This window comes from Anolis sagrei, chromosome 2, assembly GCF_037176765.1.
Source record: "Anolis sagrei isolate rAnoSag1 chromosome 2, rAnoSag1.mat, whole genome shotgun sequence".
Taxonomy (NCBI): domain Eukaryota; kingdom Metazoa; phylum Chordata; class Lepidosauria; order Squamata; family Dactyloidae; genus Anolis; species Anolis sagrei.
This window is the reverse complement of record NC_090022.1, coordinates 97,461,775-97,480,611: the sequence shown is the minus strand read 5'-3', so window position 1 is coordinate 97,480,611 and position 18,837 is coordinate 97,461,775. Positions and strand designations below refer to the sequence as shown.

General features: G+C 39.9%; 1 protein-coding gene across 4 annotated transcripts in view; it reads left to right on the top strand.

The window, feature by feature from the left end:
- PRELID2 (PRELI domain containing 2) overlaps nt 1-18,837 on the top strand; it is a 50,556-nt gene that overhangs the window by 13,400 nt on the left and 18,319 nt on the right. For 3 of the 4 annotated variants that reach the window (XM_060765170.2, XM_067463704.1, XM_060765173.2), the window contains 3 exons: nt 6,963-7,020; nt 15,093-15,166; nt 15,985-16,145. In XM_060765170.2, coding sequence (XP_060621153.2) covers nt 6,963-7,020; nt 15,093-15,166; nt 15,985-16,145 — 293 coding nt within the window. Of the gene's footprint in view, nt 1-5,064; nt 5,154-6,962; nt 7,021-15,092; nt 15,167-15,984; nt 16,146-18,837 lie in introns of all 4 variants that reach the window. The other variant, XM_060765174.2, reaches the window with a different exon arrangement.

Sequence of the window (18,837 nt, the reverse complement as noted above, 5' to 3'; positions counted from 1 at the left end):
CACTTTAGTTAAAAAATAAATAGAATTTGCTCCCTTTCTTCAGCAAATTTAACTCTTGTCACAAAAACTTCTTTCTATAGGTAGTAAATTGAACATGGATGGGAATGGTTTAAAAATGCCTTACTTTGTATGGATTTGATTTAGAGATGGAATGGCACTGCGACAAACATTGATCGGTCTTGTCCAAATCATTTTAACAAATCCCCATGATAACTTAGCAATATTTTAAAATAAAGACCTAGATCCTTTTGCTAATCCTGATTTGAGTAGAATCATCGAATTAGCAGGTTTTACCAATGTGTTGACTCACCATTCAGCAGTTAATTGATTTACTCTTTTAGAGATTGACTAATGGGATGTCAGTCAAAGTTGATGCTAAAGTTCATGATGTAATTGCCACTACAATATCAGATTACTGTGGTTGATCTAGTATGACCCACATATCCATGGAACCAATATATGTAGTTCCACCTATTCACAAGGAATACAGGATAGAAGTGATATTTCTTTTAATTATCACCTTATCAGTACACCCTCTTCTTGATATTTCTATCATTTGTCCCATTGACTATAATAGGTTTGCCATGATCTGCAGTTTCATATATCCACATGAAATAACATACCCCACATATATGGAGGTTGCATTGTTGTACATTTGTAGCTGAGTTAAAGAGCCCCCAGTGGTGCAGCGGGATAAACCACGGAGCTGCTGAATTTGTTGACTGAAAGATTGGTGGTTTGAATCCGGGGAGCAGGGTGAGCTCCCTCTGTTAGCCCCACCTTCTACCAACCTAGCAGTTCAAAAACATGCAAATGTGAGTAGATCAAGAGGTACCGCTCTGGTGGGGAGGTAACAGCGTTCCATGCAGTCATGCTGGCTATATGACCTTGGAGATGTCTATGAACTTTTGGCTTAGAAATGGAGATGAGCACCATCCCCCAGAGTCGGACATGACTAGCCTTAATGTTAAGGGGAAACCTTTACCTTTACCTAAAATACTTTCTCATATATTCTAGAAATTGGATGAAGATTATTTTAGAAGCTTTACCATAATGACTGAAGTTCAGTCCCAAACTCACAGTATATATTTTGCTAGTTTTCTTTTGCTTGCACAGTCACTCACTCATGTGCATATATGTGTATACTTTGCTCATAGCTGTATCTTAGTCTCACATATTTCATATGCTTCTGCACATCACCACTAGATGGCATTAAATCATTTTGGAGGTGGTGTAGTAGAGTTACAGAAGTGTACAGTTTGGTTTTTTACAAATATTTAAATTTTGCTTACCAGTAAACATACAACTTTCCACTAAGCTTACGGATCTGTACTTTTTATCTGTACAGAAAAATGCACTGAAGTACTCTACCGCTGTACATGCCTCTTAAATTTTATTCACATTTTAACCCCCTCTCACATAATACATCATTGTTACCTTTGGCTATTTTGTTGTAAAACCAGCGACTTACCTGCAATTCTTCTGTAAAGGAGATCCGTTGATTCACTCCTTTCCTTGCCTTAAGTAATTTATGGTCAACAGATGATAATGCTGCTCCACCCCATGATGGATGCAGCGGTTTATGACAATTGTCTCCTTGCAAATAGTTCATAAGACTGCCAAATGCAACTAACCATAAACCATTTTGTTGTAAAGGACATACGCTTCATCTTCTGGAGTGCAAAAGTAGTAAGGGATTGCTATTTAAAATCGACAATAGGGATACTTGCACAAAGAGTTCTGGTGAAGGATACTGGAACATCGCCTTTGCTCTGTTTGACTCATTCTGCATGGATAGTTTTCTATCAGTTGTATGACATGCCTTGTGTACAGCCTGTGCCAATTCTCCAGTAGTCTGTGCAGCAGCCTGGGAGGTTCTTGTTGGAATTATAGTAATCGTAAAAACAATAACATTGGCCTACACACATTTTGGTGCCTCAAATGTCAACCCTCTTTCTAGGTATATTTGACCTGCTGGTTCCAAAAATGACACAATTTTCCACCATCCATGGAACCAATATATGTGGTTCTACCTATTCACAAGGTATACAGGATAGGCAGCTCTAGTTTTTGAGATGCAGAACATATGCCACGTACCACTTAATCTGCTTGTCTATAGAAAATCATGGTAACCATATCTAACAAACTAGAGTTGATGCGGTCTATCCAATGCAATTTTCTGAATCGGGGCCCCAAATAACCCCAGGTACAGGCCTAAAATCAAGACACCATAAATGTATATATTATTATTCTACCTGCTCAAATGTTTTGTTTTGTTTTGTGTTTTGGTTGGGCTGTGTAATAAATTATATCTTACCCTTTTCCCATTTGGGACTCAAAGCCACTTACAGCAAACAAAAACACACAAAATACAACCTTTAAAAAGACAGTAAACAATTTAAAACATGAAAACCAGGTAAAAAATCCACAATTAAATATGTGTATATCTGTGTGTGTACATATGTACACAGCCCAGCACAATAATTTCAATGATCCAGCACATAGTTTTGGAGAGATGGTCCTTATACAATCAACAATACAAGAATATCTTATTTGCTTACTGTGACAGACTTACTGTATGGTTCCTTCGAAAAGTATTTAAAAGTATTTTTAAAAGTATTTAAAAAAATCAGCTAGGCCAAAGAGCTGCTGTGGTCCAACTGGTGACGAGAGCTGGCTATAGGGAGCACTTGTTAAGCCCAATCTACATGGTCCTGGGTTATTTGAAGGACTTTACCCTCCTATATGAGCATGCATGGCCTTGTGATCTTCAGGTGAGGCCTCCCTCTCTTTCCACCTTCACAGGGACATGTGATAAGGGACTTCTCTGTGGCTGCTCCTAGGCTTTGGAATTCTCTATCTAGAGAAGACAGGGCAGCTGCCTGTTGCTATTGTTTCTTCACAAAGGCTACTTATGTATGTATTGTGACTTCATTCTGTTGTGAGCCACCCTGAATCCCTGTAAAGATGATGATGATTATTATTATTTCTACACTGACCAATCATTATAGAGCAGGATTAGTCCTGTGGCAGCCAAATGGCACATGGGACTAATCCATGGTAACATGGGACAAGGCCACTTTAGCAAGGCCTTCCCCCTGCTTTACCCAAAGCCAAAGGAAAAGTATAAATTGTGGCACAGAATTTGGACTGCACCCTAACTTTGAGCCTGTGGGAAAAATTAGGGCAGTTTGGAAATGGCTGCAACTGTCCTCATAACCATCCTATATTTCCTGGACATGGATGGCTCATGGGAATGGGAGGGCAGTTCCCTTTCCCCCTACCCTCCTTGTCATGGTGGTCTTTTGACATGGGACCTACTTGTCCACTATTGTGAGCAGTGATGTCAGCTGGGGCAGTGGGAAGGGAAGAGGAAGAAGGTGGATTCCTTCTCTCCTCCCTATGTTGGTGCCCAATCTCCCTGTCAGATGTCACTAGATGCAATGGTGGACAGATAGAGGACCCTGTTGCAATTGGAGAGTGCCATGATACAGAGAGCTGAGTGAGAGACAAGGAGTGTGTTGTGCTGCTTTTAAACTGCTTTACTACTTTTAATATTTATTGTTAGTGTCTCTTTTTATCTTTATTGTTAGTGCCTGCTTTATTTTCAGTGATATAGACATATTTTGCCTTTATATTAAAACAAGTGCACAATTTGTTTTGTGTGTCTTCGTTTATATGTCTATTTATTTATTTATTTATTTATTTATTTCAAAGTTTTATATACCAAGCTTCTCACCTCATAAGAGGGACTCAGCCCAGTTTCCAACCATAAAAACACATACAATCGGTAAAATATCAAAATACACATTACAATAAAACATTTAAAAAGCACATATATTTAAAACTACAGTGGTCAGTCGTCATACTAAAATCGAATATACACCGTCTTCCATCCAAATCATTGTCTCATTCTTCGAAATGAGAATATATATATATATATATATATATATGTGAACTATGTGCTTATTTAATGGTATAAGCCATGGGGGGAGAGACAATGGATAACATGCAAATACATACATACATACATAATGAATGGACCTGCAAATTCAGCCCAGAATGTTTCTTATCTATAGTTCTAGCAGAACTTCCCCTATACAATATTGCATCTGCCGGTCTTTTAAAACTATATATGGACTTTTTATTCTCAATCATAAAGGAAAACAGTAATTCTTGCTCTTTGCACAAAGAGCATAGCAAAATCAGACTTAATGACAGGAAGAGAATCCATTGCATGCCCACCAGTTGCCAATTAAACCAAAAACGTAATTTGCTTAAAGTCAGTATTTTTCTGTAGCTTGAACTTTCTAAACTTGTACTTTCTAGGCTTTAGATGCACACTTGAACACAGGAATAATGGCATATTTTCATATTAGCATATCTGTGCATAATTCTACAGTAAATCAAATTTGGGTATACAGAATCAATACAGATATTTGATTTTTAATCTGGGAGTGCCAAGGTCAAACCCTAGCACTTCCAGATTTTATAAAAGGATTAGGTAGAATTTTAGAATGGGAAAGGACAACAACAGCCATCTAGTTCAGCCCCCATCAGGTGCAGATGGATGTGGCTACTCTGTATAGCTTCTGCTAGAAAAGTTAACCTTAAATCAGATGTAAAAGAATATGATCTGGTATCAATTGTTCCTGACTTGTGATGACCCTGAGATAAATCTTGTTTAGCTTTTGAAAAGACAGTCAGGTTGAATGTAACTTCTAAATGCAGAAAGGAAGTTAGGAAATGTTATTGAAATTACTGAAAATCCTTAGAAATTGATCCACATTCTTCAAACCTTTGAAATTTTCTGACAACACTTCTCTTCTTTTTTTGAAATCGGCTTCCCCGATTTTTGCTTTTGGTTTATTTTAGTACTATCGAACAAGATTTGGAATATAGGGGCAAACCCTGTAGATCTCAAAGAATAGTATAGTAAGACCCCTGTAACCATGGACCTATAATCCAGGTTGTCACTTTCTGTGAGTCTCTTAAGAATTGGCTAGGTCCTCCAGGCAGTTTTGTGGTATGCTGCAAAATTCTTAGACATTATATGTATTTTAGGAATCCCTGGGTCCTCCAATGTAACTTTATGGAATTTTGGGACCAGAAGTCAGCTCATTTACTGAGTTCAGTCATATGTGAAAATTCAGGTAATCATGATCCTTCTAGGAATATATCCTTCATAGATATACTTCAGTTGACCTGTCAAGTCAGTTTTTCCATAATCTGATGAGGATACGAGTATAAGCACTTTAGGAAAACCTGATCCTATTTTTAAGAATTGTGTGGAAGCTATAGTCCTGCTAATAGTCAAATTTTCTAACTGTTCACAAGCAAGCTATCTCATATCCACTATACTTGACTATACAAAATTGAGTTTTTCATAGTTAAAATTCTTGGATAATGGAATCTGCTATTTAGAGGAAGATTTAGGCAGATAGCTTTCTAGTTTCACATGAATGGGTCTTATAGACTCATTGGTAATGTAATTACACTATTACTTGCCATTTGAATGCAGGAAGTGTGGAAGCACCTGTTTTAACTGCCAATGGAAAGTCTTGTACTCACTTAATAAAAATGTCTTGCAATAAACATAGAATTGCATAGTATACATTTCTGGAGTTTTACGGAGTTTTTCATATTATTACACATCTGGATTTTGTGATCATTATACAAACCATTTGCTGTTACTATCTTTGTTCTAGTTTTATCAACTTGGTTCTTTTTTGTTTTGTTTCTTGTTTTTTATATGTTTTGCAGTGTGATTTTTTTTTTTATACAAACACCTGTGCTTTTACGCATTTTTGTACTGTTACTTGATTTATATGTTCAAATGCATTCATGTGGACAGGCACAATTTCACACTGAATTTTTAGATCACAAAGCAATTGATATAAAGAATAATGCTGCAGGATTTGGAGAGAAAAAATAGATCCTTTGACGATTTCTCCTACCTTCAGAATAGTAAAACAAAATGGATGAAATGCTTTGTATTCTTCATATTAAACCTCATTTTAATATGCCACTGCTAAAATGGACATCACAGTTTGCCTTTCAAAGGCCAAATGCTATGTCAGTAATAACTGAATAGCAGCCTCCCTGTTTCCAGGGATACAGAATTATTATTTCCCCAAATAATTACTTTTAAGTTTTAAGTATTATGAACAGACATGCTACAATTAAGTTTAGACTGTCATGGTTACAATTACCACCTGAGAAATAGAGCTTATAAACAAATTCATGCAATATATTCAGACATTACTTTATATTAACTTAAAATGCAAATTGAATATGTGCTACATAAACAAACACGATTACAAGTTATTCTTCTCTTATATATCCCTTTTGTTCATTGATCACAGGAATAGCTGACAATATTGAGATTCAGTGATAGGGTTTGCATGTAATGGTTAACTGTATTTTCTTATTACACCTGTGGGCTGTGCAGACCCTTGGGCATTTACTTTGTTTTGCATTCTAGAAAATTGGAAGCTTTACTGGTTTTAAACTGCAATTTCCTCTGAAGTCTAGAGTCTGGGAACTTGGTTTATTTAAACTGTGATTAGAGATAACAAGCCAGGATCAGACCATTTTTTCAGATCCCAACTTGTTCTCAAACCAAACTTCAGTCATAACACTTCAGCACTGAAGGGAACTAGTTTATTTAAAATCAGTTACTTTTTTTAAAAAAAATTACCTTAAAAACTATGATTAATGTGTTACTGAGGAGGTTTCACTGATGAAAGTTAACTGTTTAGAAGTAAATTTTAATTCATCGTCATGCAAATATTTTAATTAGTTGAAAAAAGTTATAATAAACTATTCGTATGCATTTTACCTCTCTCCAAAATCTCTTGGGTAATACTATGAAAATGTTTCTTGATTTAATAAGTGAGTTTTTTTTCTTCTATTTGCATAATAATTTCCAAAATGTACACTCAATATTTTTCTCTCTCTAGTATCCAAGTCCAATGGAAAAAAATGTTATAGCTGTAAAAACCGTAGAAGAGAAAACAGGTAAGCTGTGCAATTTTTTGTCTACAATTTATTGTTATTTATTTATGCTTTTGAAATGAATTAAGAATTATTTTTCTAAGTTTCCTGTTAGAGTGTACATGGCACAAGGTTTACAAACTGACCTGTGTTAGGAGGCAAATATGGGGGAGTGCATGTCCTTGGAGGAGATCATTGGCCTTTGGACATGCCAAAATTGACCAACCCTGCTTTAGGTCCTACTGGATCTCTCTCCGACTTTATATCCATTTAGCCATTATATCTCCCCAGATATATTTTCCTGGACAGCACTGAAAAGCACATTGTTTTGGAGGCTGCTTGATATGAGATCCTAGAAAACCGTTTGTGAGTCTTGGTTTAATAGCTTGTCAACCACAGTGGAGTGCCACCGGATGTGTTGGAGTTCATATAATTCACAGCCAAATTTGGTCATCTATATATGGAAGGTGTCTGGTTGAAGAAGGCTAATCTATATGATCAGTTCACAGATAGATTTGGAAGGATATGTCTTAAATGTACCAATGGCCCACTGTCTGTTATTTCTGTTTCTTGGTAATAAAAGTGCCAGTTTTTGGGGTCACTTTAGGAATGGACCAGTTCTTGGGATCACGTTAGGAATGGAGGGGAAAACCAAACCAAATTGCAATCCAGATAAAATTGAAGGTTTTCTTGCTGGGGAATAGGTATGCCTGCCGTTTTATAAGCCATTCATTCTAAGGGATTATTATTACTGTGTGAAGCAGGCAGGACTCCTGTCATCACTTCTTTCTTCTACTTTTTCCTCATGCATTTTGTCATTTGAGTGGGATAACCAATGCATCCCCCCACTCTCCAATATCAAAATCAGAACTTTCCATTGTACATTATTTTATATGGTCACTGAATCCATCTTCCTTTCTTGTGAAATATCAACTTATGACCACTTGTAAATGTGTCACATTGGTGAGCTAAATATACTGTCAGCATGGTTATTTAAAACCCACTGCAAAGCATTGCCTTCCCTGGGAGAAAAAATCAGATAAAATGTAGTGTGAGAGATTTGTCACTTTGTAAGAACCCTTTTTCCACTTGGGCTGTTTGCCCAGTCCGATCATCAGTTAGCACCATCTTGAGGCTTCTGGACTTGCAGAGAATAATTAAATATTAAAATGTAAAATGTGTGTAGAAGTTAGTCATGTCACATTGTAGCTCAATAACTGCAATTTTTCATAGGTTTCAGGTTGTGTGTACGTGCACATGTGCACTTTTTAAAAAAGAGTTTCTTTAAAAAAAACTGGCCAAGTTCAATGGAAAAATAAATCTTCACTGCTCCAGGGAATTGCTTCACTTCTTGAACACTGATAATACTGGGTGAAGGAGGGAGATTTTGTGCTCCAAAGCTGTATTTTAGAATGCATAGTGAGTGAAAAGAGCCATTTTTGATCTCAAGTGCCGACCCATGAAGATGTTTGAAGCATGTAGCTGGCAATGCAAATGCTTCTGAAATTGACTCTCCAGCTGCTATATGTCAAATCTTAAGTGTTCCAGTGCAGTCCCAGCCACTTCTGAGAGCCTGGCATTGCGTGTTATGCTTTGTTATCACAGACACTGATGCCAATAAAATGTTTGATCCAAACCATCTGTTCCCTGGCTGGTGAATTTTTTGGTGTATTGATATATGCAAAGATATCTTTTGGACTAAGCTTCCTCTTTTGGACTAAGCTTCCTTTAAAACAGTGGCTCCCAACCTTTTTTTGACCAGGGATCACTTTGATTTTTTTTTGTTGTTAGCAAGGACCACAAGGTTCAAGAATAATAAACTGTATTAATCTAAAAATAAATTTAATCAAAACTTTTAACATGTTGATTAAACTTAATAGTAACATGAATTAAGAGTACTATTATAATATTTTCTTTACAAGTTGGGTAATACTGGGGCTAATATTATTACTCAAGGAAGCAGGAAGGAGGGAAAATGAAGAAGAAGGGAGGGAGGGAAGGAAGGAAGAAAGGACCAATGAAGGAGAGAAAGAAGCAAGAAGGGATGGATGGAGAGAGGGAAGAAAGGAAGGAATTGAGGAAGGAGGGAGAGGAGGTAGCAAGAAGCAGATGGAAGCAGGGAGGGAGGTAAGGAAGAAAAGGAGAAAGGGATGGAACTGAGGGAGGGAGGGAGGGAGGGAGGGAGGGAGAGAGGAAGGGAAGGGAGCAAGGAAGGAGGGAGAGGAGGAAGAAAAGGAAGGCGGGAAGCAAGGAGAGAGGGAAGGAAGGGGTAAGGAGGAAGGGATGAGATTGAGGGAGGGAGAGAGAGGTAAGGAGGAAGAAAACGAGGAAGGAAGGGAAGAAGGAAAGGACCAAAGAAAGAAGGAGGGAAGCAAGGAGGAAAGCAGGGAGAGAGCAAGCAAGGAAGGAAGAAATAGAGAAGAAGGGATGGTACCAAGGGATGGAGCACTTTGGAGCTTGAGAAAGAGCGGAGTGGAAGCCAAACCTTGGGGGAGAGCAAATAAATAAAAATTGAGCGCTGCTCAAGGAAAGCCAAGGGATGGAAGGAGGGGGGGGGGGGGAGGGAAGAAATGAAGGAAAGGAGCAAGGAAGGAAGGAGGAAAAGAAGGAAAGGAGCAAGCAAGGAAGGAAGAGGGAGGAAGGGATAGTACCAAGGAATGGAGGCCTTTGAAGTTGGAGAAAGAGGAAGCAGCGCAGAAGCCAAGACTCGGCGGAGAGCAAATAAAGAAAAAAAGGAGTGCTTTCTTCTTGCTGGAGGAAAAGAGTGTGTGGGAAACCAAGGGATGAAGTACGGAAAGAAAGAAGGAGGGAACGAAGGAGGAAGGAAAGAAGAAAAGGAGCCAGGAAGGAAGGAAGAAAAGAAGGAAGGAAGGAAGCAAGCAAGGAGGGAGGGGAGTGAGTGAGAGGGAGAATGGGACTAGGGAAGGAAGAAGGGAGAGAATGAAGCAAGCAAGAAGAGCTGGAGGCAGAAAGGGAGGGCTGGAAGGAAAGAAGGAACGAAGGAGGGGAGGGCAGGAAGAAAATAAGGAGGGGATTAGGAAGGAAAGAAAGTAAGAAGTAGGGGGAAAGAGAAACGGGCTCTCCTCACCCAGCCTCACGGGTATCCCTCGAGCCATCTTTTTTTGTATCTGGCATTTTGCGGAGGAGGCGTGCTGTGAGTTCAGGCAGGAAGAGGCAGTCTCCACACAAACAGTTCCTCTTCCTCCTTTTTTTCTCTGCTCCTCCTTCCTGCTCTTTCCCCTTCCCGCCTTTCCTGGAATTAGCTGCTTTTGGCTTCGCTCTAAAAGTCAGCCATAGTAAACCAGGATATTTTTTGCTTAAGAAAACACAAGTTGCATCGCACTATGAAATTGAACTGCCCTGGCTCTGTGCAATGGCATCCTGGGAGTTGTATTTTACAAGATAGAATCATAGAATCATAGAATCAAAGAGTTGGAAGAGACCTCATGGGCCATCCAGTCCAACCCCCTGCCAAGAAGCAGGAATATTGCATTCAAATCACCCCTGACAGGTGGCCATCCAGCCTCTGCTTAAAAGCTTCCAAAGAAGGAGCCTCCACCACACTCCGGGGCAGAGAGTTCCACTGCTGAACGGCTCTCACAGTCAGGAAGTTCTTCCTAATGTTCAGATGGAATCTCCTCTCTTGTAGTTTGAAGCCATTGTTCCGCGTCCTAGTCTCCAAGGAAGCAGAAAACAAGCTTGCTCCCTCCTCCCTGTGGCTTCCTCTCACATATTTATACATGGCTATCATATCTCCTCTCAGCCTTCTCTTCTTCAGGCTAAACATGCCCAGTTCCCTAAGCCGCTCCTCATAGGGCTTGTTCTCCAGACCCTTGATCATTTTAGTCGCCCTCCTCTGGACACATTCCAGCTTGTCAATATCTCTCTTGAATTGTGGTGCCCAGAATTGGACACAATATTCCAGGTGTGGTCTAACCAAAGCAGAATAGAGGGGTAGCATTACTTCCTTAGATCTAGACACTATGCTCCTATTGATGCAGGCCAAAATCCCATTGGCTTTTTTTGCCGCCACATCACATTGTTGGCTCATGTTTAACTTGTTGTCCACGAGGACTCCAAGATCTTTTTCACACGTACTGCTCTCGAGCCAGGCGTCCCCCATTCTGTATCTTTGCATTTCATTTTTTCTGCCAAAGTGGAGTATCTTGCATTTGTCACTGTTGAACTTCATTTTGTTAGTTTTGGCCCATCTCTCTAATCTGTCAAGATCGTTTTGAATTCTGCTCCTGTCCTCTGGACTATTGGCTATCCCTCCCAATTTGGTGTCGTCTGCAAACTTGATGATCATGCCTTCTAGCCCTTCATCTAAGTCATTAATAAAGATGTTGAACAGGACCGGGCCCAGGACGGAACCCTGCGGCACTCCGCTCGTCACTTCTTTCCAAGATGAAGAGGAAGCATTAGTGAGCACTCTCTGTGTTCGTCCACTTAACCAATTACAGATCCACCTCACCGTAGTTTTGCCTAGCCCACATTGGACTAGTTTCCTTGCCAGAAGGTCATGGGGGACCTTGTCGAAGGCCTTACTGAAATCCAGGTATGCTACATCCACGGCATTCCCCGCATCTACCCAGCTTGTAGCTCTATCGAAGAAAGAGATCAGATTAGTCTGGCATGACTTGTTTTTGATAAATCCATGTTGACTATTAGCGATGACTGCATTTGTTTCTAAGTGTTTGCAGACCGCTTCCTTAACAATCTTTTCCAGAATCTTGCCCGGTATCGACGTGAGGCTGACCGGACGGTAGTTGTTTGGGTCGTCCTTTTTTCCCTTCTTGAAGATTGGGACCACATTGGCCCTCCTCCAATCTGCTGGAACTTCTCCCGTTCTCCAAGAACTCTCAAAGATGGTTGCCAATGGTTCCGAAATGACTTCCGCTAGTTCCTTCAGTACTCTTGGGTGTAGTTGATCTGGCCCTGGGGACTTGAACTCATTAAGAGCGGCCAGGTATTCCTGGACGACTTCTTTCCCAATTTGGGGTTGGATGTCCTCCAATCCCTCATCCACTCCATCTTGCTGAGGTTGAAGACTCTCTTTTTGTGAGAAGACCGAGGCAAAGAAGGCATTAAGTAGTTCTGCCTTTTCCCTGTCCCCTGTCAGCATTGCCCCATCTTCTCCTCGAAGAGGTCCTATCGCCTCCTTGTTTTTCCTTTTTCTACTGACATAAGAATAGAAGCCCTTTTTATTGTTTTTAATGTCCCTGGCAAGTCTGAGCTCGTTTTTTGCTTTAGCTTTGCGGACCTTTTCCCTACAGGTGTTGGCTATTTGTTTGAATTCTTCTTTGGTGATTTCTCCCTTTTTCCACTTCTTGTGCATGTCTCTTTTGTGTCTCAGCACAGTTAGAAGTTCTTTGGACATCCATTCTGGCTTCTTTGCACTTGTCCTATTTTTTCTTTTTGTTGGCACGGTTTGCAATTGTGCCTTGAGTATTTCACTCTTGAGAAATTCCCATCCATCCGTAGCTCCCTTGTCTTTTAGTATCTGTGTCCACTGAATGCTGCTCAGCGTTTCCTTCATTTTTTGGAAGTCAGCTCTCCTAAAGTCCAAAATGCGGGTTTGACTTGTCTTAGTTTCGGCCTTCCTTTGTACCTCAAATTGCAGGAGCACATGGTCACTTGCCCCTAAGGATCCTACCACTTCGACCGCATCGATCAGGTCCTCCGCATTTGTTAGGATGAGATCAAGAGTAGCCAATCCCCTTGTTGCCTCTTCTACCTTTTGGACCATGAAATTGTCTGCAAGGCAAGCGAGGAATTTGTTGGACCTTGTACTCTTGGCCGAGTTTGTTTTCCAGCAAATATCGGGATAGTTGAAATCGCCCATGACTACTACATCTCTTTTCCGTGCCTGTTTGGTCAACTGTTGGCAGAAGACTTCATCAAGATCTTCCTCCTGGCTTGGGGGTCTGTAGTAGATGCCTACAACGACATCTTTTTGAGTCCCAGTTCCCTTGATTCTTATCCAGATGATTTCAAGCTGGTTTCCCAGATTGCTGTCTTGAATTTCTTCTGCCGCATAAGAGTTTTTGACATATAAGGCTACTCCGCCTCCTCTCCCCTTTGTTCGGTTTCTGTGAAAGAGGTTATACCCCTCGATATCTACATTCCAGCGATAGGAGTCATCCCACCAGGTTTCAGTGATGGCTATGATATCATATTTGTGGTGTAGTGCTAGAAGTTGGAGTTCGTCTTGTTTATTTCCCATGCTCTGTGCATTAGTGTAAAGACATGTGAGCCCCTGGGATCTTCCCTTGAGCTGTTTAATTGGGATTATTGTGCTTTTGGTACTTGGTCCTTGTTGTGTTTGTGCAGCCCTCCGTTTAGCCTTCTGGCGATTCCCAGACATTATGGGTAAAGTAGTGTTCGCAAGGCTGTTGTCCCCCTCCCCCGGTGGACCTAGTTTAAAGTGCGTCTAATGAGGTTTGCGAGTCTGTGAGCAAAAAGGTGTTTTCCTACTTGTGTGAGATGCACCCCATCCCTTGCCAGTAGGCCATCCTTCTGGAATAGCAGGCCATGGTCGAGGAAGCCAAAGCGTTCCTCCTGACACCATTTTCTGTCAAAGGATGACAGAAGCCAGTCATTGACCTGTACTATTTTCCTGGCTCTTGTGGGTCCGTGTCTTACAACAGGGAGGAGGGATGAAAAGACCACCTGTACATTACATTCTTTTAGCATTGCTCCTAGAGCTCGAAAATCATTTGTGATCTTTTGAAACGTATGCCTTGCAGTATCATTGGTTCCTACATGAATCAACATGAGGGGAGGACGGTGATAGGGCTTGAGGAGCCTGGTGAGCCTCTGAGTGATATGGTGTATTTTTGCCCCCGGTAGGCAGCATATTTCTCGAGCCATCCCATCCGGTCTGGAAATGACAGCTTCCGTTCCTCTAAGGAGGGAGTCGCCTACTACCAAGACCTGTTTACTTTCAGGAATGACAGGGCCCCTTTTGTGCAATGTAGTGTGTAGGTCTCCAGAAAAGTGATCCTGTTGGTGTGAATTGTGTAGGTGAAAAGTGTTGTCCTCCTCCTCGACATCCCCGGTGCATTCGTCAAGGACAATCCATTGAGATTCGTCCAAGAGCCTATGGTTCTCCTGTATGTGTTCCTGTTGCTCCTGGTCTATGGTTGGGGATGGTACCCCTGCACGATTGTGCAAGTGTGAATGTTGTGAAGTGTTGTCCCGGTCAGGGCTATCCCCCGCACACTGATCAAGGATGAGCCACTGATCAGTATCTAAGCCATTCTGGTCTTCCCCAATATGTTGTGTTTCTTGGTCAGGTGCTAGTTGTGTGAGAATTTGGAATCTATTGTGTAACTGCAGCTGAGCGGAAGTATTCTGAGGAGGCTTCTGGGTCCTATGTGTCCTTCTAAGGGTGACATTTCTCCAAGCCTGAGGGTTGTCCACATCTGAGGTGCTGTTCTGTTGAGCCTCCCCGTAATGTTGGTGTGATATGGGCTGCGTGTCTAGGACAGTGTGGTGTGTGGTGTCTAAGAACAGCTCAAGTTCCTGAATGTCCTTAAGGGTGTTAATACGGTCCTCGAGTTGTCGTATCCTGTGTGCCATGCGAGTGATCTGTGTACACTTGGGGCAGATGTAATTGAGTAATTGTAGTGCGAAAAAGCTGAACATGCCACAGCTTGTGCATGAGATGGGAAGTTTTCGTGTTTGTTCCATCTGGAGGTTGCTAATGACCTCCTCTTGGTGTGTGTTTGATGTTGTTGTCTGTATGCAGGGGTGAAAGTATAGGTTACTGAGTGTACGAGTGTACGCGCGCGACACTGGTTTATAAAGGATAACCAGGAAGCCCCGCCTCTGAGACTCAGGAAGCCCCTCCCCTCAAACAGATCTTTGCTTCGCGGACCACAAGTTTAGTTCTTGCGGACCACAGGCTGAGAAACATTGCTTTAAACTATAGTATTTCATCGTGGTCCATCCAGCAGCTGGGATTGAATCTGGAAGGGAAAATATATCTCTTCACTAAATACATGTTTGCTAGCATGTCTTTTAAACAATGGAATGGAATTGTTTGAATTTATTTTGTTTGTATGAAGACTCAGTTTGTCCTTTTATGTCAGATTCGTCTACAGGAATCATATACCGAAGAAGGATTGCTACGTGCCAGAATGTAGTTCCACACATTTTGAGAAAGGTAATTTGTTGCAGTCAGCACTGAACCTTTTTAGTTTTTAAGAGCATAGGCAAACTTTCCAGGTTTGTGTTCACTTGAAAACATTATTTATTCACCTCATGGGATAGCAGGTTGCATTTCATGACAGGGCTGCATTTCAAATCATAAATTAATGTCTAAATAGATAATTTTCAGAAACAAGCACGAGTTTGAACATAAGAACTTGACAAGGAAGTAATAGAAGCATCCCTCAAGGAATCTTGTTCTGGAATAAATAAGTGGTAACTTCTTATGTCTGAACATTTCAAATTAACAGCCCTTCATTTTTACATTCTTCTGTTTTCCATTTTCTAAAGTGATTATTTTTAAAGTCTTTTTTCCGTGTCGAAAGTTAAATAATGTCTCTTTGTCACATTTCTGTTTGCCCCTTTCATGCCTCTTCCAGATGGGAAAACATAAAATTTGCAGGTACCAAACAGAATGTAAAATGAACGAAATGTTTTGGCTGTTTGTGTGTTGTGTGCAACAGTCAGCAGATGAATTTGAATTCATTACTTGAAATTGGACATATAAGCAACTAAAATGTCACACAAATTAAGTTGTTGCTTCACTTACAGTGTTGCAGCTGCAAAATCTAACAAGGCACAGAGCAGTAAAAATGAGTTTCCTAATACCTGCATGATTTCATCACTAACTACTATTGTGTATTATTGTCAAGGAATACATAATGTTGATGGGTATGATCATTAGCATAGCTATTAACTTTCTTATATGATCAGAACATATGTTAAATCCAAAAAAAGTATCTTATTGACCTGTCTAATCATTATGTCTGACAGATCAGTGTCCTAAAAGTATCTGAGGTCCACTTAGAAGAGGAATCTTGGGTTAACATACAGAAAAGAGTTATGTCTATGAAAACACGTTGTCTCACATGGACAGAGTATGCTACCCTAAAAGAAGAATCAGTCTTCCAGGAAAGCTTGGAGAATCCAAATTGGTAAGGGACAGACATGTTTCTTAATTTCAGTATATTCTGTTTATTACGCATTGCATCAAGAGAATGTGATACTTTTACTTTGAGAATACAAAAAACTGTTACATAGTCATTTGGCTTCCGAGCATAAATTCAAAGATGGTAGCACAGCCAGGCTTACATAATTTGTGACCACCAAGTCAGTGGAAGCCTGCCAAGTGGATATGGATAGCTGAGGGCTCAGTAACCCTCCTGGGCTCATGCCTTGCCTGCATCCTTTAGAACAGCCTCTATATCTTGGTATATCCTGGTGCGCACAAAGACATGACTACTGTATTGTGTTACAGGTTAGTGGTTCAGACAAGCTGTATGCAAGGAGGATTAGGGAAAGGTAGAAAATAATAAAGCCTCTTTTATTTAAAGGCACTTTTTAAAAAATGCTGTTATCATATGGTAGGAAACCGCAAAAAATATTTATAAGCTGGGATGCACCTAGACAGCTCCAAAAATAATCATATTTGAAATTCCATGCCAGGTATGCGAATCAAGAAAGTCTGTGCATTTGGTTTTTTATATGTTTTGCATTATATGTTCTGGTTGTGCCTGAGTTAGAAACCTTATGCTAAAAATGAAATAGGAGTTTCCCAAGAGATTCCACCAAAACTCATATTCTTTGGTTTTTCTCTCCTCCTGCTCATCTGAAGCACATGGCATGATCCATTAGCAATGACAGTGCTAAAGATGTGTCACTGTTAGGGGTCTTTTCTGTTACATTAATGTTCTGCTCCCAAAATCTGTTCTCACTGTAAATTAATTTCCAGTAAATAAATGCAGAAGCATAAAGTGAAAAGTGTATATGACGAAAGTTATACAATGAAATGGAACAGATAAAAATGAACAAGAAAGATGCCAATTGACTTGTGCAAGTATTTTTAAATTTTATTTTATGTGTAACAGTGGTAGTTCAGTAATGTTTCATCTAGCTTATCAAATAAAAATAAATATTAAACTGCATCACACACTTTTTAAAAAATGTTTTATTTTCAAAATAAAGATTTGGTAAAACTGATTTTCAACCAGTTTATTCATTTTTGGAGGAATAGTATTGATTATATTTCATCTGGTGAGAAGTGATGAATGTAATGAATCTTTGATAAGTATAGGAATGGCACCTGGCATTAATGGTGTAAAAGAAGGAAGATGTAGTAGAATATGAAATCATCTGGGATGACATGATCCATTATGAACTCTGAGTCACTGTAATCTTTTAAAGAAAATTGTAAAATAGAAATTGAACTCAACAACAACCACTCCTAATTTAATAAGATGGTGTATGTGGGTGTGTACATGTGCATGAATGTGTATATGCACTGGCAACCCCCGGGTTATAACAAGATAGGTTCTGTAGGTTTGCTCTTAATTTGAATTTGTATGTAAGTTGGAACTGATACATTTTAAGTGTAGCTCCAGCCAAAAACATTTTTTAGTTTTGGAAAGCATTTGGAAGGGTTAACACCCCCGTGACATATGTTTTGCTGTCTGTGCCCCTGTTCAGAAGATTTCACCTCTCTTTCTGTCCCTGTGACAATTGAATTTTGAAAAATTTGGGTTGTCATGGAAACAAAGATTGGTAATAAATGCACCAACCCCTTTTCCCCTTGATAACTCTTCCAGATGTGATATTCCCTTTTTAGAGATAGATTTCCTCTCATTTCCTGTTGTCTTGCCCCTGTTTGTAACTAGGATTCAGATGTTTGTAACTTGGGGACTGCCTGTAATCAGAAAAACAAGGCTATTTGATACTATTTCGATACAATTAACGTGCATTCACATTTTCACAAAAAACTTATTAGTAGCTTTTCGGAATTTCACGCAAATGTGGCATATTTGAATTGAGACTTGGACTCTGAAGACCAAGGTTTAACTCTCTTTTCAGTTATGAAAACCCACTAGTTTAACCAGGGCAAGTCACAATTCCAGTCCCAGAAAGCGCCGTAATAGGTTCTCTTTATGGTTGCAGTAACACTAAAGTTACTTGGAGGCACAGAACAACAAATGGCTGCCTTAATTTAGGCATAATCTCTGGGGTGCTATGATGCCTTTGACCTCTTCATGGGGAATGGGGAACATAATTCAGCTGTGTAGTACCATCCCCTTGGAGGCTTGTTTGGCACAAATGCTTCAAGGCTTTAAATAAAATCTTGGTTATTTATTGAAGTCTTTGGGCTCCATGGATGTTCATTTTCTTTAAAGTATTTACACTGTGCAAGAGTCTGATGATTGCACCCTTGACCTAAGGTCACACACATGCACACAGATTACTGGGTACCTGGAACATTGCTTTATTTGTGGTTAAAAAAATGTTAAATAATTCTGATCTCACTTGGAAGTAATGTCTTTCTTGATGAATTTTGAAGAAAACACCACACCAATGCCTCTAGAAAGAACTGTGTGAATCTTTCCAGTTTCTTTGAAGATGTTAGAAATGCATGTTTTCCAGACATTTAAGGTTTCTTACACCAACAATGACAGCATAGTAATTTATCCATTTGGGGAGAAATTGATAAAAGACTGGCTTTCTGCAGTATGAAGTTTGCTTTCTTACTGCCCTGTCTTTATAAAAAGCATGCAGACAACACTTTTGACGGAGTACCTGAAATGTACCCCTTAAAATTATAGTGGCAGTACTTAATTCCTTTTGAAATTACATATTGTT